This window comes from Bipolaris oryzae, assembly GCF_000523455.1.
Source record: "Bipolaris oryzae ATCC 44560 unplaced genomic scaffold scaffold_9, whole genome shotgun sequence".
Lineage (NCBI taxonomy): Eukaryota > Fungi > Ascomycota > Dothideomycetes > Pleosporales > Pleosporaceae > Bipolaris > Bipolaris oryzae.
This window is the reverse complement of record NW_006911285.1, coordinates 218201-242548: the sequence shown is the minus strand read 5'-3', so window position 1 is coordinate 242548 and position 24348 is coordinate 218201. Positions and strand designations below refer to the sequence as shown.

Genomic DNA, 24348 nt, shown 5'->3' with positions numbered 1-24348 from the left:
AAAGAAGCTACAAAGGCCGTACCTCTCTATACTTAGGTGCCGGATGATACATACAGTACCCATACCTATCCCTAGCGAGAAGGCAAGAAAGACCCCCAATTCAGATGACCTCGACAAGAGCAAGATCGAGCATGCAATACATCAGCCACTATGTTCCACCCAATTCACTCAATGAAAGCCTCATACTTCACCTCTTCCTCTTCCTCCCAGCAACCTTAACCCGTCTCCGCTTCATCGCTTTCTCCGCACACTCATCGCAAAGCCACTTCCCTTTCGGCACCGTCTGAGGCGTCAAACCCACGCATGTAAAATGGAACCATTCTGTCGCACAGCCCTTGGCATCGCAAGCAATCATGTCGTTGGTATCCGGTGTGCCGCAGAAGCAGTATCCAGGCTCCGTGGTTGTGGACTCTGGCGCAGTAGGCTCTGTTGTTGTTAACTCCAGTATCGTAGCCTCTGGCGTCGTAGACTTTGGCGCAGGAGACTCTGGTGTCGTGGTCTCAGTCGCAGTACACTCTGGCGCCCTCATCCCATCTCTCCTCTTTTCCAATACCTCCAGCACCTCTTCCACCTCCGCCTCCGCCTCCTCTACTCGATTCACCTGCTGCTGCTCCACCACCGCAACACCATCCCTCTTCCCTGCCATAGACAACGCCACTGCTTCTTCCCACATCTGCACCCCATGTACAGCGCAATCATGATGAGCCAGTTTACCCAAATTTCCGCCCTCCTCGGCCTCTACCTCCCCTTCACCCCTTGGGCTCAAAACCTCATCCTCCACCGCGCCCAAAGAAATCTTCACCCTCTTAGTCGCTGGCTCTGGTACATCCTCCAGTCCCTCACACGCCTCACAAACCCACCCCGCCTCCTCCTCAGGAAACCCAACACAAACACAATGAAACCACCTAACCTCGCACTTTGCCTTCCGCGCACACTGCACCATAGGCCCCATGATATACGGCGGCTCTTCGCAAACACACACGCGCGGCAGCGGAGGTGGAGGCGACAGCATCAGCACCTGCGTCGGCACACCCATGATAGTCTGAGCGAGTCGGCAATCCCGACAGAACCAAGGTTCGTTGCTGAGAAAGTGCTGGTGTGTCAGGTCTGCGCAGTGCATGTGGTAGTATCGCGTTTTGCACCTTTTGCTGGCGCAGGTGATGAGGGGGTGGTGGTAGGTGGTTTCTTGGGGCATGCCGCAGTGGCATATCGGGGTTGGGGTGTGGGATTTTGTTGCGTAGAGGTATTTTGAGGTTTCTGTTGAGGGGGGCATGGCTGGCATGGGTGGTGGTGCTGGCTGTGGTGACAAGAGTGGATTTGACATTTCTTTTGATATTTGGTGGATGTGAGTAGTTGGGTTTAGAGAGGGTATGGGTTGAAAGGCGTCGGGTTGGTTTAAGTATCAAGTATTGAGAGACTAAAGTGAATGAATACAATATCAAATGGGCAGCGTGAAAGCGCACGGTTGCGCTGGGTTGGAGGATGACGCAGAGTTTATTGTGCTGGGTGACCGGTGACGACGAGGTGAATTGACTTCACAATAGTAGGCTGACGGGAGAGGAGTGAGGGCAAACAGATCGACACTCCATATTGTTCACATTGCAATTTTGATTGTATTGAGTAAGTCTCAGGTTTCCTGACAGCACAGCGGCATATCGCACCTGGTATTGTATTAGTAAATACTGGAATAGGTCTTGTCGCGATCCTATCCATCACGTTTGCTTGCGGGCAGTTATGATAGTCTTGGCAACGCGGCGCTTCACTCCCCATGACCGACAACCTGTCTCCTCCCGTGGACCCCTTCCCAATCTTCCCATAGACCCTTCCAGACGTCCCGCTCACTTCTGCCTAGACCGGCAAACATTGCGTCCAGAGTCTCTCTGTGCAAGCTCGCCGTGCCGACAACCTCCCAGATGCCAGGCATCAGCTTCTCTCTCACACTCTGGTCCAGTCTGCCGTTAAGCTGGAAGCGGCAAAAAGACGCAAGGAGCGGGTACAAGAAGTTACTCGCCTTCTCACGAGCCGCTTTGATCGGGTCGTTAAGATCCTTGGATTTGCGAGATTGGTGGTGCTGGTGTGCTTTTGTGATTGAAGACTGTGGGGGGTTGCAAAGTGTAGAGAGCAGCCGTGTGAACTGTGAAGCATTGGCAGCTGTGAGTCTTACAGGCTCCGTGGCTACAGTGGTTCGTAACCATGAAGGTAGTGCGCCGCTTCGACTAGCATTTGGAATGAATAAGCAGAACAATAGGCCTTGCAAGAGCGGTAAGAAGAGGTGAAAGCGTCCACCAAGGCGGCCCCTGTGTACAAGTAGGATCAAGCGACTTGTGTGGCAAAGCCTTTCAAATATCGATGGAGCATATTGAGAGGGCAGTGCAGGGCTGGTTCGCGAAGTCAGCTTGACGAGCACGCCGAAAGCGCACTCGATACTGTATTGTGACGCTAGTGAAGGCTTATCATTCAGGATGGTGTCTACACAGCTGATGAGGCTGCCGAATGACTCATAGTCGGGGCATTCAGCAAGCAAAGCACTGAGTTCGGGCAACAATGCCAACTGCTTTTGTTTCAGCTCAGCATCAACCTCAAGCTTGTCGTCCATTGTTGAGACAAGGTCGTTGAGGATGCGATATGCTGCGGCAGAGTTCTGTGACTTCTGATCAGCAGTCAACACCGCGATCAAGTCCGACTTCTCGTAAACGGCCAGAGATGCAAGTGCTTCTTTCAGTGTAGTTTGCACGGAATTCTGCACAGTTACTGTGCCCGATCGTATAAGCGTGAGCGTTAAGCGTACTAGCCATGTCATGTCAGGATACAGCTCATACTTCGTGACCAAGTTGTATACGCGCGCGACATATTCGACGACGTCGGATGGAATTACAGCGTGAGGTGCTTGGTATTGATCGAGGTCCACAGCATCCTTGATCCATGTCCGGAGCCAAGTCTGAACACGGTCGAACAGTTTAGCTTCTCTCAATGCAGATATCGATAATTCGTTGAAAGTATCCAGAGAACCCTGTAGCACATCGATGTCCGGACTACTGAGCAACTTCTTCAGGAGATCGACATATCGCTCGATATGCAAAAGAGTGTTCTGTTTCTGGGCCGATGATGTCGCTCGGAGAATTGAGAGCCTCGCCAATGAGCACTGATCTGTAGCCTTGGTGATGGAAAGTAATTTTCCTGTGAATTCGATGACAAACTCCTTGTTTTTTGACTGGGTTTGGTTAGGTAGAATTTGCGACAATGTCTCTTGAACAAGCTCCCTAAGAAGCTGCAGGACAGTTTCCGTTTCGACATCTTGTTGATGGAGTTGCTCTGCGATATCGAAGAGCACGGTGGCTTCGGTTGACACTTGTGCCGATGCATTCGGCACATGCTGGAGGTGGGCGACAACGCTCAAAAGTTCTACTGAAATGGATTTCCCGGAGGTCAAAAGCTCAGTGGCACGATCCAGTATCGACTTTCTCTGTTCGCGAGCAAGCGCTAGAGGATTGATGTGAAGGATGGCTTCTGCGACTGCATTGTAGATGCCATCATCAGCATCTTGTTCAAGAGCTTGCAAAAGTGCTGGAGAATAAGCATTTTGAGTTGACACACTTCCACTCTCGGCGAAAGCCTCAGAAAGTGACCTGCAGACGAGATCGCTAGAAATCTCTCCTAGCTGAGGAAGTCTGGACAAGATTCTGTATATGGCATCGCGGCAAGCATTTGCTTCAAGAGGCTCGAGAAGGTTGACGAAGTAGGTACAGAAAGCTTCCACCATGCGTTTGTCGTCTTCATCTCCCAACTGCGTAGGAGAGAGATTCTCCAGGATATTTTGCATCCCATTACGAATGGCGTCTTCAGAACCAGGTACTGTTTGAAGACGATCGCATGCGTTGAAGCAGAGAAGCATAGCAGCCGCTCGTGAGGACGAGTCCACATTTCGGCCTTTGTTTTTGCGTCCAGAGGAGATGTCCTTGATAGCCTGCTCCAATAGCGGATACAATAGATCCTGCTGTGACTGGGAAGAAGCGTGGATGAAAATTGGCCAGAGATTGTTTAGCAACTGGCATAATGTGAACCAAGAGAGATGGAGCTGTGTATAGAAGCTGTAGGCGTCATCTCGTACCCAAGTGACATAAGTGAGAAACAACGCCTGAAGGTCAGACTTGAGCGCTTCAACAATGTTGTCTGATCGAATGGATTGAAGAAAAGCGGGGATCAGGATAGCGCTGCTTGCCGCGTTCTTGTAAGCTGCCAGCTTCTTAACCTTGAGATCTTCTTTGGATGCTGTGTACATCGCCTCTTCCAGTTCCGCCAACCGTACTTTATGCTCTCCAATAAGAGTGGTAATTTGGCCCTGGGTGAGAGACTGTTCAAAAACTCCTGCCAAGGCAGTGTAGAGGGCGCGATCTTGCCAGATGATATCTTGTCCATCTTTGAGAGCCTTGCGTTTCCCATGCCTGTAGCTCTTGGTCAACTGAACATCCCATCTCCGAATGAAGCCTAGCAAGTTGCGATTTCGTACAAAGGCCGACATGAGAGGGATGATAACTTTCTCTAGCATTGCTCTTCTTGTCAATTGTGTGTTTTTGGTAATTTCCGGCTGGATCTCATTCTTCTGGGCCTGCTTCTCATCGATAAACCCTTGGCCGCTCAATTCCACTGCAGATATCTGCTCAAAAATGAACTCGACAAGCTCAGTGTGATCTTCCTGTGTTCCTTTGCTGCCAGATTTCGATCCTATGACGAAGACCGAGGAGTCAAGTTCGATCAAAGATGCAATCAGGGACCAGTGCACCTTCTTCTCTTGTCTTTCGGGGTATTCAACTCCGCAATGGTACCGAAATATGGTTTTGACAAGATCTGGGCCAAGGGTAACTTCATGTACTTGCAGCACGCGCAAAGCAGCACTGAGAGCAGCGACAGCGGTTTGGCGTGTGGTGAACTCTGGAGGAGTCGTCAGTGAACATCCCGCGCACTCTGCAAGTGTAGAAAAGACAGCTTGCAGCCAGGGTTTCTCCATTGCCCTGCTTTTTGGTGTTCGAGACGGGGATACGCGTATAGCCAAATCTAATAAGTGAGGAACTGCATCGAACAGGGACGCAATTCTTGCTGGCAAAATATCGCCGCCATCCTCGATCTGCGCAGCTTGGAGAAGCTTCGCACGCAGAGGTTCCAAGTTGCTGGCCAACACATGGGCGTCCCGCACCTTTGGGGCTTCGCCCGAAGAAGCTCCACTGCTGGTCTCGCCAAAGAAAGCCGCTCTTGAAGGCGCGAATAAATGCCTAGTTAGGAACTTGTCTAATGTTGTAATCGCGCGACTAACGGCATAGGAAGGAACATTTGAGACACCTCCGTCGCGTAAATCCTGTAGGTATACAAGAAGTTCTAATGTAGGAATAAGGCACTCTGTGCTGAACTCTTCAGCAGACGCACCAGTCTCATCTTTTGCATCCACTGTTCGTAGATCCCAAATTCCGTAGGGTAAGGAGAGATCCACGAACTCAACCCAGTAGTGGTCCAGATGTGTGTTTTTCGAAGGAATGCTTAGAATTCGGTAAACGCTCGTGAGCCAGAACCGCAGAATCCGTGAAGCTTGCGCACTGTCGGTCCTCAAGACCATCTTCATAAGCTCCGCTTGAGTAGAATCGTCGCCCTTGTTTCCTGCGGCCAAAGCGGTTATTGAGGCTACGACAGATCGGATTACGCGAAAAAGATGACCGAGTTGTGCCGGATCGAGAGTTGCCGTTCTCAACGGTGGGGTTTGCACAGTTCCGCGCTTTCGTTTCTTCGATGGCTTGCTGTCTTCTTGGATGGTCGCGCTCGACTCGGAATCGTCATTCATGTGAACATCTTCGGATGCGCTTGCAGGCTGCACAACAGGGTCCTTGTCAAAATTCTCGACAAGTGCTCGCTCCAGAATGCTCGGGAAACTGGCATCGCGTAGATGGGGTGCGCTTCTTGAAACAGGAAGAATTTGAATCATCCATTCAAGAAGCTGCCATGAATTCGCGTTCCCCCGCGCTATGCGCCCTACTTCCAAATCATCCTTCAGTTTATCGAGTATCCAGCGCAGAACCCATTCCGCTCGTGCGCGCACAAGTCGCTGTATGATCCTGGCCTTTACTTCCTCCTCTGTTACAGTATCCCAGTCGCCAGGAAGGCCTATTATATGTGCAACTTGGGAGATTTGTTCGTCTAGGTCGGAAAAGTCCTGGTTAATGGCTTGTAGCCGCGGGCGAGTCGACACAGGGTCGTTCTTCGAGGCCTATTCACATGTCAGCAACCTTATTGACAAAACATACACTTCTTACTCACTGGCTGAATTGACGCCATCTTGTCACCTCGCTTCCCGTTTGCAGTTGCAAAAGTCAAAGGAAGCGTAGCAGCCGAGCAAAGCAGTGGTAGTAAGGTCGAAAAAAGTTGGGCACAGACCATACGTACCCTTGTCGTTCCTGCCAAGGGCCGGCGACGTCAAAGTTCGGCATTCCCAGCTGTCGGTCGAAGACCATCAACACCACGTCGAGCCGCTCCCATTCACCCCTCAGCACACCGAGTGCGCCGTTGCATCCATCAATTGCACTCGACATATCCGCTGCCATGGCCGAAAACAACCCCCAGCCCGTTGGGTCCATCTCGCGTACCACTCGTCCCATGAGCGAGGCTCTGCTCAACGAAAAGGTAGAATAGCCACTCCCGACACAGTCCCGTGATGAAGGCATTGGCAACGTCTGGATTCAAATTGGGGCATCTGAGTGTTTGGAGAGAATGCCCTCGCATGCAATGGCGGGGCACAATGCTCTCACGCGACTCGGATGACTGCCCCATGCCAACACCACCAACCCACCACCGATAAGCAGTACAAGATTGGGTTCGAACAAGGCTACTAACACATACCCACAGTGGGACCGCTGCCTCTCTTCAATGCTCATCCGCTCGGGTCTCGGAGTCTCCTTCGGCGTCGTCTTCTCGGTCCTCCTCTTCAAGCGACGCGCATGGCCCGCCTTTGTCGGTCTCGGTTTCGGTGCTGGAAGGGCATGGGAAGAGTGCGACAACGTCAGTTTCCCTCGACGCATATACCTCTATCAAGCACGTAGCGTCCTAACCGCGCCAAACAGTCATTCAAGCGAGCAGCAGCACCCTCGAAAGACGGCCTCCGCGTTATCCGACCATAAGCGACTTTTGACGTGCGAGCGGGGGACATGGATCGATATCATTCGGTGTGGGTTTGGAGCTCTGCATAGCAAATGTGCAGTGTACAGTAGGACATGGTATAGACCATCTGGGCGATTTAAAGCTGTTCTTCTTGACTTTTCCCATCCTATCTATATTCTATTGCCTTTTACCGCTTGCAAACTTGAGAAGAAACGCCCCCTCACGCCCCCTACTACAAAACGTCCATTAATAGTAGTCCTCAAACGTATACTCCTTGGCTCCCTCAAGCACAGTAAACCAATGTGTAGTAAATGTAATATGCTCATACAGCTCCCTCCCCGCCGCCCGCGCCTTCTTGTGCCACGGTCCTAGTCCACCCCGATACGCATCCTCCCTGCTATGCCAGAAACCTGCTCACACCCGTTAGTTTAGCCGCGTCTTGCCCAACCACCACACCACATCACGTGGCTATTTCCACCATAAAAGAGAAGAACAAGCGAGCCAACTTACACGTCGCCAAATTCCTCCTTTCTGCATCACTCTTCCCAAACCAATACTTCAGCAACCCACCGGACTCGCACGCTTCCCTGTGACTCTCCTCATCCAATTTGTACAGGTAATCATTATCAATGTTCTCCTTGAGCTTACTCCGGAAGACAACGACGTAGAACCTTGTTTCGGGCCATTCTACACCTTCGCTTTTTACAAGTGCGCGTAGGACGTCGAGTACGGCGTCGAGGTTTAGCGCGGAGGTGTAGGGGGCTGTGGCGTAAGTGGGGAGAGTGGGTTGGAGGGATGTTAGGGCTATGGCGAGGAAGAGGGAAGGAAGGGGAAGGGGTGGGGTAGAGAGGGAGAGATAGTGGCCGGGTTTGTTGTAGGGGGATGTTATGAGATTGTCTGAGGGGGGTGAGCCAGGTGGTGTTGTTGGTGCAGGCGCTTGGGTTGGGAATTTTGGGATGGAGGTACTGATGAGCTGCGTGTATGCCGCAGCTTGGAAGCGGTGGGCGTCGAAATCGGTAGTTATGAGGTTTGGATCCCGAAGAGTGACGCTGCGGAGTTGAATGGATTTGTTGAGTGAAGGCGGTGTAGGAGGGAGTTCCGTTATTTTGACGCTGGGTTCTTTGATGTCCGGTGCTTGGGCTGGAAGAGCGATTGTGTACCCCGGTTTCTCCATGGTTTTCTTTGAACAATACTTCCTAGAGTTGATTTGTCAGATCTCTCTTCTTTCCCTTGTACAGTTGCTGCTAGGATACTGCGTTGAGCATCCAACAACACTTACCTTTATTGTTTCTCTACTTTTCAATCGGCTAATACGTAGTTTTTGTAATTATTCCTCAATATTTGTATTCGGTTTCAAGTCCTGGAAACTGGAGTATGTTGTTCTTTGTCACTCAAGTGTTGATTGATGATGGTACGCGGTTCGGTCATATTCCGCTCCAAGCACGTCTGATCACGCAATTCTGGTAAACGCCATTTTAGCCTCCTTTGTGACTTGGGCCCACACACAATACGAATGACCCTAAGTCGGTATACCTTCAGTGAAAGGGCATTGGTCAGTCGTAATATGGCGAGTCCTGTACAACCTCGTTTCTTGAGTCGGTTGAGTTACTCAATCGGAGCTAGTACGTGTCCCTCTTTACCAAGTAAAATCGTGCGGCGAGGGGACCCTGCAGCAACTAAAACATTCACGATACCCTAGTAGAAGGAAAGTCGGTGGCTACTGAGTACGTCACAGCACTTAGACGCCGTGACGCAGAAAACCCTCAAGGGATGCATTGCAAGGGTCTTGTCTAAAGTCAGTTCCATCCAATGAAATAATGACGCGGACGTGTCGATCTTGCCCAACAATCAATCAGCGCAACGCGAATACAGACATCAATCCATGATCGTCGTCAGTGCCAGGCTATGCATGCGCTGATAACCAAACGGGTGGTCCTCCGTGACGGGTACCTCGCAGCCATACTCTTCTATGCATGTGTCAAAAGGCTTGTTCTGCAAACGGTTGTCACCAGGTGGTAATGGGAGATCGGAGCCTTTGGCTATCAATTCTGTCTTCAACTCCATTAAGTTTCCCCAAAGAAGGAACATTTTATGTTCAAGTTGTCTGAGCACCTTGGGATTGTTCTTGAGGCTATGATGATGGCAATTAGCATGTACCTAGCAATGATCGAAAGCTCGCTTACTCTTGCGCATTCAGCTTCAACAGGTACTGTGCTGAGCTATTATTCACAACAACACGCAGCTTCTCAGACACACCGCCCCGAGGTATTTCTGCATCTTCCAGTAGGAGTACGAATCCCCATTCCCATCGTTCTTTCGAGTACGTACTGTCTCCATGATGCTTTTCAGATCGTTTGGACCAGTTCGGATCATTTAGAGAGTGAGCAAAGAGTTCGAGTTTGGGAGGGAATACATCCACTGCGCGCACACGAGATCGGTAACGGCAATTGACAAAAGGAAGTTCATAGTCATTACATTTTTCAAGTGTGCGCACACGAAGATGGGGATTGTGTATGATTTCGGAAATTGTGGAAGACTTCATGTCAACGTGAGCGCATCGGACTGCGTCTGAGTCAGTATGGATCAATAAGAGATTGCGCAGGTCTTACTATTATTGTTCAAGCCAGCACGTGCGGCTTCCCATTCACGGGCCTTCTTTTCAATTTCTTGCTGCTCGGCTTCTTTCTCAGCGCGCAGTCGCTCTCTTTTGGCCGACTTCTTGCTGTGTGATGTTTTGACAGAAGGCTTTTTAGCTTCACTCTGTATTTTTTCGAAAGCTGTTACACTGCCACGTTTGCTTTCGTATTCTTTCCGTCGGCTATCGATTTCCGCAATTTCTGACGCGCTACTCAAACGACGTATGTCGACTTGTGATGTGTTGACTTTGTCTTGATGCACTGCGCCCTCAAGTTTGCCACGGGCAGACAATTTGACTCTCATGTTTCGTATGAAAACATAGTCACCCATCGCCAGGTTTTCTCTTGCCCAGTTTGCGTTTTCTTCGTACAACGTTACGCTGAGAGTCAAGTATCCGTATGGACCTTTCCAGTGTCTATCTACAACGTGAAAGATATCTTCCTTTTCAGGATCGGCGTAATAAAACATGCTCTCGTTTGGAGTGTAGTCGGTAACTTTCAAGTCGACTTGGCCATGGTAGTGGTAAATGTTGACAACCTGTGCTCGGATGTTCGCGAAAGTGTTAAACTGCAAGTCTTTAATCAAATAGTCCTTTTTCCCTGTTTGGGTCTTGAACGCAGTCGTCGCTGCATGCTGTCGTAGTTGCTGGCTTGAACCAGAAGAGGCGTGTTTCAGGTGTATGGCAGCCATTTGCTCTGGGATGGTGGGTTGCGAAGCCCCCCAAGACGAATCGCAAGGGAGCTTTTGACTGCCAGCTTGGTAGGCATGGCTGAGCTCCGGGACAGGAATCAAGCTGCTAGGGAATACGGTCATATGGGTAAATTGTCTGTCGCCAATGCATTCCATACGCCCATTCCATTCCTTAAGCTTGGCATTACGAAGGATTACGATGTCTCCAAGACCAGAGATCTTAGGAAACCTATTTGGTGGTTTGAACATGCGACCATTTATGGAGGAGTAGGTACTGGCAGAGGCGTCCGCAAAGTCGTCTTGGATAGTGAAGGAAAGAACATGGTCGGACCCTTTAGAGGATTTTGGGCCATCGCAAGCGACAAGAACGCCTATCAGATTGACGCTTTGACCTTCTGATGTTGCATCCTTGATGGCAGTGAAGCCGTTGGGCAACTGCATGGTAGCTGGAAGTGGGACCGAAAGCGGTTTAGCGTGCTATCAGGCCGTCAAAGAACAGGCACATGTCAGGACACATGCAATTATACAAAAGGCGGACGATGTTGCAAGAGTAGTGGTGAGCCGTGTGTATCGCATAGAATTGTGCTGCATATGCCGCCAGGCTACTGGAGGATTGAGTGGGTATACAGCTGTGATTCGGGACGAGGAGACGCGTCGTGGTGCTGATGGTGGTTGCTTGGGCGTAAGTAAGGCTCGAGCCAAGGCTAGGTGCTAGCGCCATGACCGCTTTGCCGCTTCCGCTTTCAAAATCACCCCTCTAGTTAGAAAGTTTACTCCCTTTTACAAACAAACACGACCCACCGCAATCTCGTCCGACCCAACACTCTGTTCGTCAAATCGAGTCGTTGCAGAAAATGGCCGACAAATACATCCCCGAGCACCGCCGCACGACGTTCAAGGCCAAGAGCGCGTTCAAGCCGGACGAACTCCGTCGCCGCCGTGAAGAGCAACAGGTCGAGATCCGTCGAGCAAAGCGTGAAGAGAACCTTGCCAAGCGCCGTGGTATTTCTGGACGAGACCAACCCGGTGCCTCACTGGGCGCTGCCCCCGACAGCGACGATGAGGGCGGCAATATCGAGAGCCAGGTCCGTATACCCCCACCATGCCGTGCTTTGCCCCCTCGCCCTTGTGGCGGACTTTGTCAAAGAGGCTCAAGACTAATACAATGCGATAGTTGAACGAAGAGCTCCCCCAGATGGTCAAGGGCGTCTTCTCGGAACAGATCGATGAGCAGATCCAGGCCACAACCAAGTTCCGTAAGCTCCTCTCTAAGGAGCGCAACCCGCCCATTGAGCGCGTTATCGAGACGGGCGTAGTGAGCCGCTTTGTCGAGTTCCTCCGCTCGCCGCACACACTGGTACAATTTGAGGCTGCTTGGGCCCTTACCAACATCGCCTCTGGCTCGGCACAGCAGACACAGGTCGTCATCGAGGCGGGCGCAGTGCCCATCTTTGTCGAGCTGCTCAGCAGCCACGAGCCAGACGTGCGGGAGCAAGCTGTCTGGGCCCTAGGTAACATTGCTGGAGACAGCCCCGCATGCCGCGACTTTGTGTTGCAGGCGGGTGCTCTCCGCCCGCTGCTTGCTCTGCTGGGTGACAGCCGCAAGCTGAGCATGCTGCGCAATGCCACATGGACCCTCAGCAACTTCTGCCGTGGCAAGACCCCTCAGCCCGACTGGCAAACTGTAAGTCTAATCTCGCTGCCCCGCATGCCTGCATCCCCCTAACGATCCTGCAGATCCAGCCCGCCCTTCCCGTGCTTGCTAAGCTTGTCTACTCCCTTGACGACGAGGTCCTCATCGACGCCTGCTGGGCCATCTCATACCTGTCCGATGGCTCCAATGACAAGATCCAGGCCGTTATCGAGGCTGGCATCCCCCGCCGTCTTGTCGAGCTGCTGATGCACGCCTCCACGTCTGTCCAGACACCCGCCCTGCGCTCGGTTGGCAACATTGTCACTGGTGATGACGTCCAGACCCAAGTCATCATCAACTGCGGGGCGCTCCCAGCCCTGCTGTCGCTCCTGAGCTCCACCAAGGATGGTATCCGCAAGGAGGCCTGCTGGACCATCTCCAACATCACCGCCGGCAACTCTACCCAGATCCAGGCTGTCATTGACGCCAACATTATTCCTCCTCTGATCCACCTCCTCCAGAATGGCGACTTCAAGACACGAAAGGAGGCATGCTGGGCCATTTCCAACGCCACGAGCGGTGGTCTGCAGAAGCCTGCCCAGATCCGTTACCTGGTCCAGAGCGGCTGCATCAAGCCCCTCTGCGACCTGCTCGCGTGCCCCGACAACAAGATTATCCAAGTCGCCCTCGATGGTCTAGAGAACATTCTCAAGGTCGGAGAGATGGACAAGGAGGCCAGCGAGGGTGGTACTGGTGGTGAGCCCATCAACCGCTACGCTCTTTTCATTGAGGAAGTTGGCGGCATGGAGAAGATCCACGAGTGCCAGAACAACGCCAATGAGGAGATTTACATGAAGGCGTACAATATTATCGAAAAGTACTTTTCTGACGATGAGGGTGAGGCGGAGAACATGGCTGAGGGCGGACCCCAGGTCAACCAGGAGGGTCACTTTGGCTTTGGAGCTGCTGGCCAACAGCAACAACAAAACTTCAACTTTGCCAATGGAGGCGACTCAATGGACATGTAAGCGGATGATTTGTTCGCGACGAGTGCCAATGAGTTGAGAGGGGGTATGGTCAGCCATGCAGCGCTCCCTCGATGACCCTAGCCAGCCACGAGAGGGCGACTAGAGGAGTTTGCCAGTGCCCTGGAAGGGTTTTGAGATCATACACGATATGATACGTGACCCGGGGAAGAGGCATGATTGCGGGGACTTTGAGTTTTCCTTTGCAAATGTTGCCATGTTTTCGCAGCCTTCACTTCGCCATGATTTCTATGAAGCCTCTACGATACACCGTCTTGTAACCCTCCCATGTTTGTTATCCGCATCATATCCCCGGCGTTGTGTTTGGCTGGCTCTCTGTCTGAAGCTCGGGGCGGTTTGGACTGGGCGGCCTGCTCTACAAAGGGCGCTCTTGACATTTGGGTGCGAGGGCGAAAATATATAGTCTCAGTTCAGTCGTGCCGGCCAGATAGCTGAATTTATTCTCGCCAATCCATTGATGTTTTGCTCCCCATTTGAAAGTGTTTTGTCGTGATTGGCCCGTTCACCGGCTGGGGGAACGGGGGAGCATGTAGTGCGTCATTGGGCGAGGGGAAACACGCTGTAGTGAGCGAACACCCCCGCCCGCCAGTGGTACTCATGCACGTCCAGCAACGCGCCGGGCCGTCAGCCTTTTGTGCCTTTTTAGTTTGCATCACTGTGTAGTCGCGTGTCGCATGCCATGAAGCAGACCCTGTGTATCTTGATATCGTGGCCCCTTGTCCATTCTCTCTGCAAATACGGTTGAGCACAAGGAATATCTGGTCCAATGCTTTGCCCCGATGGCGCAATCATCGCGGACACACCGCCTGAGCGTCACAGCCAGCACACCACTATACATCACACATTCGCCATCTACATATCCGTTCTGGCTTCCTTGCTCTGTACTTTTATTCGCAACTACAACTGAGCACTGAGAACAGAATAGTCGCCCACCATGTGCAGATTCATGGCAAGTCTGCTACAACACCTACAAGTCATACCCGACTAATACATGGCAGGTTTACAAAGGCAAAGATGATATCCTTCTCTCTGAACTCATTCTCAACCCTACCCATTCTATCCTCACACAATCCTTCGATTCACGCCTACGACTAGTACGTCTCCCATTGCAGTTCCCCTTGCTTGGAGTCATCCAGCCTCGCTCTCCCAACTAACACAACCATCACTCCAGGACCGGCGCCGCCCACACAATGGCGACGGCTTCGGCATCGGCTACTACACCTCTCCCTCACTCGGACCCACCCCTTGCGTCTTCACCTCCACCATCCCCGCCTGGAACTGCATCAACCTCTCGCGCATCGCCTCCAAGACAACCTCGTCCCTCATCTTCGCCCACGTGCGCGCCACCACCGAAGGCAACCTCAGCGACAGCAACTGCCACCCCTTCAGCTACAAAAGCATCATGTTCATGCACAATGGCGGCATCGGCGCCTGGCGCCAGATCAAGCGCCGCTTCGCCCTCAGCCTCGCCGAGAAATGGTTCAACGTCGTCGGCGGCTCCACAGACAGCGAGTGGGCATTTGCCATGTTCCTTGACTGCCTCGCCAACGCCGGCGTGTCACCGGATAAAGACGTAGAGCCTGGTGTGGGCTTTGGACATACGGTGCTGAGGAAGGCGCTGCTGAAGACGATTGAGCGGATTAATGCGTTGATCAAGGAGGTTGTGGGTGAGCAGGGCGTCGGGGAGGAGGATAGTAGGAGTTTATTGAATTTTGCGGTTACGGATGGCGTTAGTGTGGTTTGCTCACGTTATGTGAGTTCGACGAAAGATGAAGCGGCGAGTTTGTTTTTTAGTAGTGGGACGAGTTGGAAGGAACTTGGTGGGGAGACGCACCGCGGTGCTGCAGCAGCGTCGGTCGGGAGTGATGATGGGAGTAGTGCTGGGTTGGAGAGTGAGGATAGAGAGAGGAATTATGTCATGGAGAGGAGGGATAAGGGGTCCGATATCGTGCTTGTGGCCAGTGAGCCGTTGACCTTTGAACGTGGTATGTGTCTTCCCCCTTTTCCTTCATATGGTTTGAATCGAGATGGAAATGAAGGCTAATGAACTATACAGATAATTGGGTTACGGTGCCGACAAATAGTACCCTGACTATTTCGAAGCAGACGGTCATGATTCATCCTATTGTAGATGAATTCTACTCCCCGAACCCGGCGCATGAGCGTAGTGCTCAGTTTGCAAAGGCCAAGGGGCAGACTGTTACGGGCAAGGCGTGAGGGTAGTTTTTTTTTCTTGAATCGGGATTGACCAGGGCTATGGGTGTTTGGAGTACGAGGGACGTTGAAGGCTGTGTTTTGGCTTCTGTGTTTCTTTGTTTCTTTTATTTTCAGGATGGAGACAACGGGTACTGCTCTTTTATTCCCTCAGTACGGTTTAGTGGGGTAGTCATGCACACGAATCTTTTCATTACAAGATGTTGAACGAAAACAAGTATATTTGAATTCTAAGCCAAAAACTTGCATTAGTACATTTTCTATATCCTTCCCACCTTCACGCCGCAAGCGCCTTCAAAACGTCCGGATGCTTCCTCTTCCGCGGCGGATACGCCTTTTCAGCCTTGAATGCATCAATCCGATCTCCATCAAGCAGATCATCGTACTTGTCCACTACAGCCTTGCAAAATTCCACCCACGCCTTGTTGAGATAACCGTGCCCTTGCTTCTTTTCCTCGACACTCAGACAGCTGTAATCAATGCTCCACCGTGCGAGTTGCTTCCAACTGTACAATGATATGCTTGGTGCGCCGACCATGACTTGATAGAATTCGTGTGACATGGAGTTACTGTTGCGTCGTGTTAGTTATCTCCAAACATATAAAGCCGAGAGGTGATGAGTGGTGGTATTTCATACCTGAATAGAGAAGGATTATCGGAATTGACAGTGCAAGGTATACCTGCAGCCAGCAACTCGGGATACGGATGCTCTTTTACATTCCTACAGAGATGCAAGAGTTCGTTGGAAATAGGACATAGCTCAATGCAGATTCCAGGGCTTGTATCTGTTTTTCTGAATTTCTCGAGCAAGTGAGGGTGCTTCATGAGGGCGAAGCCGTGGCCGATGCGCTGCGAGTTGAGAGCGACTGCGTCATAGAGGTTGGATTTTCTGGGATCGTCGGAGCCACCTGTGTCGAGGAGCGTTTCGCCGGCGTGGAACATGAAGGGTATTTCTAGATTCAATGCTTTGCATGTTTCCTGGAAGGCGACGAGTTGGGTTCTGTAAAAGTCAATGTGATTGGGACGGTCTTCGGCGCCGACAAGATCAAATCCTGTGTACGTGTTAGATACTGAACCTGTCTCTGTATGCTTGTTCTTGTCACTTACCGCAGATGAGCTTGGGAAATTGAATCTTAAGTTTGATACAGTCCCTCATTTCGTTCTCCATCATTTTAGGCGGTATTGACCGGGGCGTGCAGTAGATGATCTTGAGTCCAAACGGGAACTTGTGAAGCTCACCTTTTTGCCTTAGCTCGGCCTTCTTCGCCTCTACTCCTTCAATAATGAGCTTCATCTGAGCGGCATTATCAAGACGATCTTCTGGCTTTCCACTATCTCCAGGGATGAACTTGTCTAAAAGCATTGGTCGTAGTTCAGCATACATGACCCCTTCCTCAATCATTCGGTCAATGGCGTCGCTTATATAGGATACGTAAACGCTTTTGTAGTTTAGAAGCCCTTTAAAAGCCCTTGTGGCTTGGTTGAATCGTGCCCAGACACTGTGTGAGTATCAGCAGATGATTTCCTCGAGTACCAACAGACGTACCCATTAACAGTCTGGTCGGGACGGTAAGCCTCCTCTTGACTAAGTACCATCTTCGACCTTAGCCAGTTCTCAGCTGGCCTTAGAGCAAAATCTACTGCAGCTCCACAATGATGCGGCTGCCCATCGCGGAAAGTCCCTGGTTCTTGGCGCAGATACAGACCGGGAAATTTCTTTTCAAACTCGTCCTGAAACTTTGCCCATGGCATCCAGATTTGTCTTTGAAATTCTTCCCTTTTGAGATCGGCGGGAGTTGTGACAAGAGGATAATCCATTGAAAATATGTCAACGTTAGGATTGATAGTGTCTGGATCTAGGACATTAAAGATCAACTCGGTTGTGGCCAACTGCTCCTCATCTTGGATGCGCTGAATGCTGCGGATATGCATGTTCTTCATTGCTCGGGCTCGTACAAGAAGAATTTCAGGATGTAATTCGGCATTGAAGTGCAGATGCAGAAGGCCCCCCTTGGGTACCATCTTGGATATCTCAAACAACTTGCTCTGCTTATCTATCCGTTCTTTGTTAGTAAGAAATTGGCCACCCATGTCCTGATCCTCAACATCCGGGAGCGCCTCCGAGGCCAGATTTCCAAAGGTAACGATGCGCTCATACTCGCGGATCTGCTGTATGATGATAGCAGCTCTTCTCTCCGTCCTATCCTCCTCAGATGTTGAGTTACCACTCGGCTTTGCTTCCCGATCCCAAGCGTTGTCTTCTTCTACTTGAAGAAGGTTGCTCCTCTGCTGTCCGTATTTCTCCGATGCTGTTACATCCTTTAGTTCTTGGTCAAACTTGGCTAAGGCCTGTGCCTCTTGCTGTTGTTGCATTTGGCTATCAGGGATCCGATCAGGAGCCTCCATATCTGCAGGATGAAAAGGCACTTTACGTGTTGGATGCGAGCTCGTCGCTCTCTTTCTCTTCTTTGGTGAGTCAGCTGTCATGACCAGCCTGTTTGGATCCTCTGGAGATGTGTGTCTCCCACGTACAAAGCTGCATGCATTGGTTAATACAGACGTGCCCACGACATGCGTGTTTTGGCCCAAGACTCACAATGTGGGGACCACAATACCACACTTGGCCAGCAAGCCTGGGCGGGCTTGTTGAGACTCACTCGAAGGTTTGGTGTCGCCGTCAGTGGGCATACCGGTGATTGTTTTGGCAAGATGATTATGGCCGGCTGTTCATGCCGATGCGAATAAAGTTGCAGGGAGGGCAATCCAATGATGATGGCATCTGGTTGCACCTGCATTCAAAAACCCCTCGAGGCAAATTCCTTGCTTCACCGGTCTAGGCTGTGAGCAATACTCGGTGTAGGATGAATCGTTGTCTGGTATAGTGCTGCTGGGTAAGGCCCTCAACTAACGGCGAAACCTAGCCTGGTGTTGTCGACGGAGTACCAGTGTCAAGTGTTGTAGGCCCGATGTTTGGCCTAAGGCACGTGGCCGTACAGATCAGTAAAGTAGTTTGATGAGTGGAGTTCCGGTGTAGCTATATGGGCTGCGCCTCGATCACGCCTTGTCCTGTTGCCTGGGGATGAAGAGAAGACGATGAGGGGGGTTGTGAATGACGGCATGTTTGATGGTGTCTGCCTCGTGATGGCAACCGCAAAAGACAGGCTATGGAAAAGGAAGGAGCGTCCACATACATCAGCGCACGCTTTCTGCGAATATTTCCTTCTTCTCTTGACTCATCAAGTACATGCGACACCACATCCAACGTCTTCTTGAAACAATTGGGTCGTGAACGCAGCTGTTGCTGTCGGGTCGTTTCACGTCAAGGCCCGCCTACACTTTGCCGTCGAGGGGGCGCAGCAGTCGACAAGCTCAAGGCGTTTATCACGACAAGCGGGTCAGTTCCTGGAGAGAAGGCTAGAGTCGCTGGCACAATTGAGGCTATGCAAAAAGCCACAGGCCGTCAGTGAGGCCCCTCATCCATCAGGCTCCAATCGCATGGGCCTTTGGACATGCATCGACGTTCGCTTCCTTCGATGCAGCGCGAACCGACAGCCTTCTAACCCGAGCGGTAACACAGGCGCTTTTGGCCCCCCAGCTGCAGCCCGTACAACCTTCAGTCCACGCCTCCACGCGTCGTCACCGTCATGCAAGCCTTTATGCTTCGAATTCGCACTTGATATATATCGACTTCTGCTAACTCTGCTCACCTTAACACCATACGTACTTCAATTCACGCTGCCCTCCAAATCGAGCCCATGCCGCATCTCTGCCTTTCTACGCCTTCGTTTCGTTCCGCCCTTTAGAGACCCCCAGTGCTTACCGACATGTATTGGCTTCCGGCCGACAGCAATGGGAAACTCTCCTACAAAGAGTTGCAGCTCGACATTGTTGGCTTCCTGGCCATTTTGGGAGAGGGTTCAGTTCTGGCCAACGCACAAGTCTCAACACTTTCCAGATGGATTTTCTTGCCGCGTCTGCTGCCAGCACCTCAGGCTCTCATGAGACCCACGAGACCAAGTAATCTTGAATCGTTTCCAGGACATGTGACGGGCATTGTCTCGGGCAACCACCGAGATCACATTAACCACATTGGCAACATTGTCTGGTGAGTGCACCATTTCTGGTAAACTTCGCTACTAGCAAGTTCCGACAAGGCACTTCCCCGCCTGTCTACCAGACTCTGTAACACGCGCGACAGCAATTACGGCAGCATGCTTACAGAAGCCAACTAGCGATGCTAACAACCTCCCTGACTTCTCTGTCCGCGTTGTCCAAATCAAACGCGTTGGCGACCAGCCGCTCAAATCAAAGACTTTCGGCCCGCTTACCGTCGTCCTCCTCATTGGTTTCGCCCTCTCCGTCTTACTCCTGGCCTTGTCAATATGGCAAGACGACGGCATGTCTGTAGTAGCTACGCTCGTGCTATCGTCCCTCTCTAGTCTAATTGGACTGAGCAACAAATGGCGATTGAAACTCCCCACACGCCCCGACAAAGACCGCAAGGTACCACGCGGAGATCTTGTGATACGATACTTGAAGGGCAGCTTTTTGGTGGTGCGATGTGAGGAAGATGTTGCCCGGGAACTTTACTTTGCACCCGAAGGCATCCACTACCTCATCACACACGCTCCCATATACCGGCTACTGAGCTTGATAGGCACCATGATGCTCATGGGTGGTGTCATCTGTCTCGCCAATGCGCAAATCCAGGTCCAGATTGCATGGGCAGGCTCTTATATGCTCCTCAACGCGTCGTACTGGATCGTGGCTGCGTTACCCAGCAAGATGCACTGGGACACATCTTGCTACGAGGTGGTACCCGAGTGCCTTACCGGCTCAGGCATGAACCTGAAGGGCTTTCCGTCTCCAAGTGAATCGTATACATGGGCTCTGTGGAAGGCGATTTGCGTTACTAAAGACACGGACTGGGTGCTGAGGAGCTCGGCTTGTCCCGACACGGAAGCGTGGAAGGACTGGTTGAGGGAAGCCAAAGCGTGCAGCCAAGACGTCAGGCTGGTGGAAGATAAAGAGATCTCCAAAGGCGAAACCATGTGGGAAGTGCCTTCGTGGGACCCTCATGAATCCCTGACACGCTTAATAGCGGAGCATGCAAGTGGTGAGCACAAGAAGTATGAGCTTGTTTGACAGGATGCGACTTGAATTTTTTCTTTTTCTCCTCTCTCCTCCGGAATTGGGTCATTCCTTTCTCTCTCTCTCTCTCTCTCTCTCTCTCTCTCTGGGTATTTCTTTTTGCATAGCTCTGGAAAAACAAGGGATTCGGATTCCACCACAGCCATTATCATCATCGGACGAAGTTCAACGACATTTAAGGAAAAAAAACGACGACTTTTCATACGATGGCTTGTTCAAGGTATCGTGGGCCACAAACCATTATTATACGTTTTCGCGCATATACCATTTCTCATGACGACATGTTTCCTCATTATCAGGCATCCTTCATTGTTGTTTTTATTTTTATTTTCACCGAAAAAAAGCCATTGGATTATTGCATCGCATTTGGATCGCATCTCGTGCATATAGGTTATCAATTGAGAAAATGATGCTTTTGGTACTTGGCCCTAATGATCGGATTCTATCGGTTTTCAGAAATGTATAAGAGGTCAAGTAAAGCCTGCCTCCGAGGCACCTCTGTAGTTGTATTTGGACCCCGCTTATCTAGCAAGTGGACATGTTCGTGGTTCTCAAAAAGAGCTGTCTCTTGTTCAACGGCTGAGCAATACATGACTGCAGCACCAAGGGCACGCGGCTTAAGCAGTAGCCTTGTTTTTCCAAGGAAAATCCGGAGGCAGCGTTTTTTGCGCATCCCGACATCAAGAAGGCGGACTTGTCAGATGTGGCATGAAGCTTGTGGGCTTCTTGGAGAAAGCTTCCCCGCTGTCTGCGTTGGTCTGAAAACACCCACTCTTCAAGTTGCGCTCCGCCACCGCTGCTCGTGCTCCACTTTTCTCTTCACCACGCTCCTCAGCCACTTTTCCAAGCTCTCTGCTTCAGCCTGTGCGTCAATGTCCATCACATCGCCCTCAACGTCCAATTTGATGCCGCCTTGATCTTCGCTGTCGTCCTCGCCGCAACACGCCTCCTCGGCCATTTGACAGGCTTCGTTCCAATCTTCGTAACTAAAGGATCCTTCGCTCTCACTCAGCAACATCTTCCTCTTGCCCGAAAAAGCGAAGACATGGACTGAGCGTATGGGTTTCGCGCGCAAGAGCTGGTTGGCGGTCGGGGATAGAAGCGCAGAAGAAGGTGAGGTAGGTTGCGCGACGATTATAGATGTGAGAGTTGTGGATAGGGGTATCGAGGCGGAGAGAAGGGCGAGAAGCGCAGTATGGAGGAGGTGAGGGAGGAGAGAAAGAGACTTGGGATAATTGTCAGCGATCTTGACCATGGCCATGAATGGTGGACTGCAGACGAACCGTATTGACACCTGCGGTACTGTCTTCTTCTGGCAAGCTCCTCACTTGCAGGGTGATTTGAACCAGCGTTCGTGGTATCGATTGCGTCAGGATAATGCTGCGCAACGTGTTGTGCACAAGGGTTTCGAGGTGTCGCTCTCTTGGGCCTTTGACAGCATTGCCGTTAGCACCGAGCTATCTTTGAAATTCTACTATCGGATACAAATACGCACTTCCTACGCCCGCAGCCGGCCTCAGGTTGACTTCAATGGCGGCTTCTTCTGGCAACTCATCGCGCCGTTGCACCTCGATTGGCCCGTTGACAGCGCCGATGATAGAGTACCCGTTGTGCGTATATGTTGCTGAGCCATCGGCGCGATTCAGGTGGGTGAGGGTGACTGTCGGGACAACCATGGCTGGATGTATTTTTGTATTGTATGCGCGTGTCGGCGTCGTCATGGGCTGGTGGCGCCCACGTCCAAAAGTTTTGGTGGGGAGGTAAGCTTTGGTCGCGGAGCGACATGTGCTCTATGCGACCGAGGTGCCAGCCAGCATCACCGCGGCCAACCCAGCCAGCCAGCCAGCCAGCCCATTGCGCCTGGGACGTGTTGGCCAGCCAGCCTCCTCACTCGCCTTTCACCGCCATCTCACCCCCGGTGTTCCCTCTGTACAAACTCCCCGCACAACTGTCCACCTCGTACCACCAGTCCGGTCTGTGTGCCAATCGTAGAGTGAAACCCACATCATGGCCGGCTCTTCGCGCAACGCGTCGCCTATCAAGCGGCTGATGACGGAGCTGCAAACATACCAATCCAACAAGAACGATGTCCTCTACGACCTGGGGCCCACCGACGACGATGTTATGCAATGGCGTGCCGTCATGAAAGGCGTGCCAGGAACCGCATACGAAGGTACACGCAGTCTCCTCTTTTCATCCGCTGTTTACGTTACTAACACATACCCCAACCAGACGGCTGCTGGCTCCTCTCCATTTCTATCCCCTCAACCTACCCCCTCGCACCCCCCACTGTCCGCTTCATAACTCCCATCTGCCACCCCAATGTCGACTTCAAAACCGGCGAAATCTGCCTCGACCTTCTCAAGACCTCGTGGACCCCTGCCTATACTATCTCTACGACTATGACTAGTATCCACCAGCTGCTTACCAGTGCTGAGCCAGACAGCCCACTCAACGTCGATGTTGCGCAGTTGTTTCGCACAGGCGACGAGGTTGGCGCGCGTAGCTTAATCCGCTGGTATACTGCGAGCGAGAAGTATGCCTGGAAGGATAAATATTAAACCTTCAACTTGGGCGGAAAGTAACGAGAGCTGACGGATAGTATTGGCGTTTATTTTCTTTTTCTCTTTTTTTACAACTGTTCTGGGCAAAGATACCCAAGTAAACTGACTCGAGTTACCCCAAAGAAGTCTATATCATGTGAATTTGCTATTTGAATATCTTCCCCGGGATCCATCTTTCACACCAATCTTCTTTCGGAAGCAAATGCATATGGCTATCAAAAAATGGCCACCACTATTACTAATAGGACAAAAACTATAAAGCCCTTATCAGGTCAGATTCTTACACACAGACACCAATAATTCTTGCGTGTGTTTTTTTTTAAACTTCTCCAGCTTAAAGAAAACTATAACTCACCTGATCTCCTCAAATATAGCTAACTATATTACTACTACTACTCCTACTTTGACCTGGACTTTTCATGCACAGCTTAATAGCTTAATAGTTTAGCAAAAAAAAACCCCCACATCACGCTGCATCTGGAACACTCCCCCCCCAACCCCCAACCCTAATCCCCCTTCTTTCTTTGGAAAGAAGGGAAAAAACAAGCGAAATCGCATATACCTATAACCCTTATACTAATAGATTCTCTTTTCAGCAGCAAGCCCCCTTTCCCCCGCAGCCACCCACTTTTCTTCTCGTCATCGTCTCCGCGGAACGCACTAAAGAGGAGGAGCTGAAAAGTCGTCTTGTTTTCGGAATTTGCCATGAGATGGGAAGCAAAAATATCGATTATGTAACATTTTCTGACCCTGTTTGGGTATTTTGGAGAAGGTTTAGAGTTTATTTTAGCTGTTTGCTTGTCATCTCTTGCGTCGCTGAAAGCGTATGTGCTGAAAGTCTTTTATTAGTTTGAATGCTGAGATGGGGAGGTTGGTTGGTTTGGATTTTGGCTATGATCAAGGCGCGCGGGGGAAGAAAGTAGGATATGGAGGTGGAAAAGTGTGTGTGTGTGTGTGTGTGTGTGTGTGTGTGTGTGTGTGTGTGTGTGTGTGTGTGTGTGTGTGTGTGTGTGTGTGTGTGTGTGAATGACATTATTTTTATTCTACGAGTGAACGAAACCATCACAATCTTATTGTATCTATCATGAAAAAAATGTAGTTACTCAAACCCCTCCCCCCCCTCCTCCCAACATGCGTAAACGGCGCCCTTAACTTATCCACATATACCCCTACTGCATCTCATCCATCCCCCACCTTGCCCCAACACCATCCCCCCTTCCCCTCGCAATAATAAAGGAAAAAAAGTTCGTGCATATTGCCTCCCCATATACCCTCC

At 51.1% G+C, this 24348-nt stretch overlaps 12 protein-coding genes across 12 annotated transcripts; 5 read left to right on the top strand and 7 right to left on the bottom strand.

Moving 5' to 3' along the window:
- Nucleotides 1-226: 226 nt before the first annotated feature.
- Nucleotides 227-400, bottom strand: COCMIDRAFT_57733 (uncharacterized protein; the record flags this gene model as incomplete). Its single annotated transcript, XM_007685398.1, has 1 exon — nucleotides 227-400. A coding segment is annotated over one exon (174 nt), but the record flags the coding sequence as incomplete, so codon positions are not given.
- Nucleotides 401-838: 438 nt separating this feature from the next.
- On the bottom strand, nucleotides 839-1012 carry COCMIDRAFT_83267 (uncharacterized protein; the record flags this gene model as incomplete). The annotated part of the gene is made up of 1 exon (XM_007685397.1): nucleotides 839-1012. A coding segment is annotated over one exon (174 nt), but the record flags the coding sequence as incomplete, so codon positions are not given.
- A 747-nt stretch (nucleotides 1013-1759) lies between these two features.
- COCMIDRAFT_1375 (uncharacterized protein) lies at nucleotides 1760-6318 on the bottom strand (the record flags this gene model as incomplete). Its single annotated transcript, XM_007685307.1, has 2 exons — nucleotides 1760-6250; nucleotides 6301-6318. 2 exons carry the CDS (start codon nucleotides 6316-6318, stop codon nucleotides 1760-1762), a joined length of 4509 nt encoding a protein of 1502 aa, XP_007683497.1.
- Nucleotides 6319-6582: 264 nt separating this feature from the next.
- COCMIDRAFT_1374 (uncharacterized protein) lies at nucleotides 6583-7157 on the top strand (the record flags this gene model as incomplete). Its single annotated transcript, XM_007685306.1, has 3 exons — nucleotides 6583-6663; nucleotides 6886-7038; nucleotides 7101-7157. The coding sequence occupies 3 exons, from the start codon at nucleotides 6583-6585 to the stop codon at nucleotides 7155-7157; spliced, it is 291 nt and encodes a 96-aa protein (XP_007683496.1).
- Nucleotides 7158-7383: 226 nt separating this feature from the next.
- COCMIDRAFT_83445 (uncharacterized protein) lies at nucleotides 7384-8311 on the bottom strand (the record flags this gene model as incomplete). Its single annotated transcript, XM_007685396.1, has 2 exons — nucleotides 7384-7547; nucleotides 7648-8311. The coding sequence occupies 2 exons, from the start codon at nucleotides 8309-8311 to the stop codon at nucleotides 7384-7386; spliced, it is 828 nt and encodes a 275-aa protein (XP_007683586.1).
- Nucleotides 8312-9012: 701 nt separating this feature from the next.
- On the bottom strand, nucleotides 9013-10905 carry COCMIDRAFT_83419 (uncharacterized protein; the record flags this gene model as incomplete). The annotated part of the gene is made up of 3 exons (XM_007685395.1): nucleotides 9013-9268; nucleotides 9321-9699; nucleotides 9747-10905. 3 exons carry the CDS (start codon nucleotides 10903-10905, stop codon nucleotides 9013-9015), a joined length of 1794 nt encoding a protein of 597 aa, XP_007683585.1.
- A 413-nt stretch (nucleotides 10906-11318) lies between these two features.
- On the top strand, nucleotides 11319-13125 carry COCMIDRAFT_83172 (uncharacterized protein; the record flags this gene model as incomplete). The annotated part of the gene is made up of 3 exons (XM_007685394.1): nucleotides 11319-11549; nucleotides 11639-12148; nucleotides 12202-13125. 3 exons carry the CDS (start codon nucleotides 11319-11321, stop codon nucleotides 13123-13125), a joined length of 1665 nt encoding a protein of 554 aa, XP_007683584.1.
- Nucleotides 13126-14077: 952 nt separating this feature from the next.
- COCMIDRAFT_32756 (uncharacterized protein) lies at nucleotides 14078-15360 on the top strand (the record flags this gene model as incomplete). The annotated part of the gene is made up of 4 exons (XM_007685343.1): nucleotides 14078-14092; nucleotides 14142-14237; nucleotides 14315-15128; nucleotides 15200-15360. The coding sequence occupies 4 exons, from the start codon at nucleotides 14078-14080 to the stop codon at nucleotides 15358-15360; spliced, it is 1086 nt and encodes a 361-aa protein (XP_007683533.1).
- Nucleotides 15361-15634: 274 nt separating this feature from the next.
- COCMIDRAFT_1370 (uncharacterized protein) lies at nucleotides 15635-18045 on the bottom strand (the record flags this gene model as incomplete). Its single annotated transcript, XM_007685305.1, has 5 exons — nucleotides 15635-15926; nucleotides 15995-16409; nucleotides 16465-16856; nucleotides 16904-17893; nucleotides 17954-18045. The coding sequence occupies 5 exons, from the start codon at nucleotides 18043-18045 to the stop codon at nucleotides 15635-15637; spliced, it is 2181 nt and encodes a 726-aa protein (XP_007683495.1).
- Nucleotides 18046-19181: 1136 nt separating this feature from the next.
- On the top strand, nucleotides 19182-20502 carry COCMIDRAFT_83284 (uncharacterized protein; the record flags this gene model as incomplete). The annotated part of the gene is made up of 2 exons (XM_007685393.1): nucleotides 19182-19462; nucleotides 19590-20502. The coding sequence occupies 2 exons, from the start codon at nucleotides 19182-19184 to the stop codon at nucleotides 20500-20502; spliced, it is 1194 nt and encodes a 397-aa protein (XP_007683583.1).
- A 781-nt stretch (nucleotides 20503-21283) lies between these two features.
- Nucleotides 21284-22184, bottom strand: COCMIDRAFT_1368 (uncharacterized protein; the record flags this gene model as incomplete). The annotated part of the gene is made up of 3 exons (XM_007685304.1): nucleotides 21284-21733; nucleotides 21792-21937; nucleotides 22004-22184. The coding sequence occupies 3 exons, from the start codon at nucleotides 22182-22184 to the stop codon at nucleotides 21284-21286; spliced, it is 777 nt and encodes a 258-aa protein (XP_007683494.1).
- A 331-nt stretch (nucleotides 22185-22515) lies between these two features.
- COCMIDRAFT_22517 (uncharacterized protein) lies at nucleotides 22516-23069 on the top strand (the record flags this gene model as incomplete). The annotated part of the gene is made up of 2 exons (XM_007685327.1): nucleotides 22516-22681; nucleotides 22741-23069. The coding sequence occupies 2 exons, from the start codon at nucleotides 22516-22518 to the stop codon at nucleotides 23067-23069; spliced, it is 495 nt and encodes a 164-aa protein (XP_007683517.1).
- Between the last annotated feature and the right edge of the window lie 1279 nt (nucleotides 23070-24348).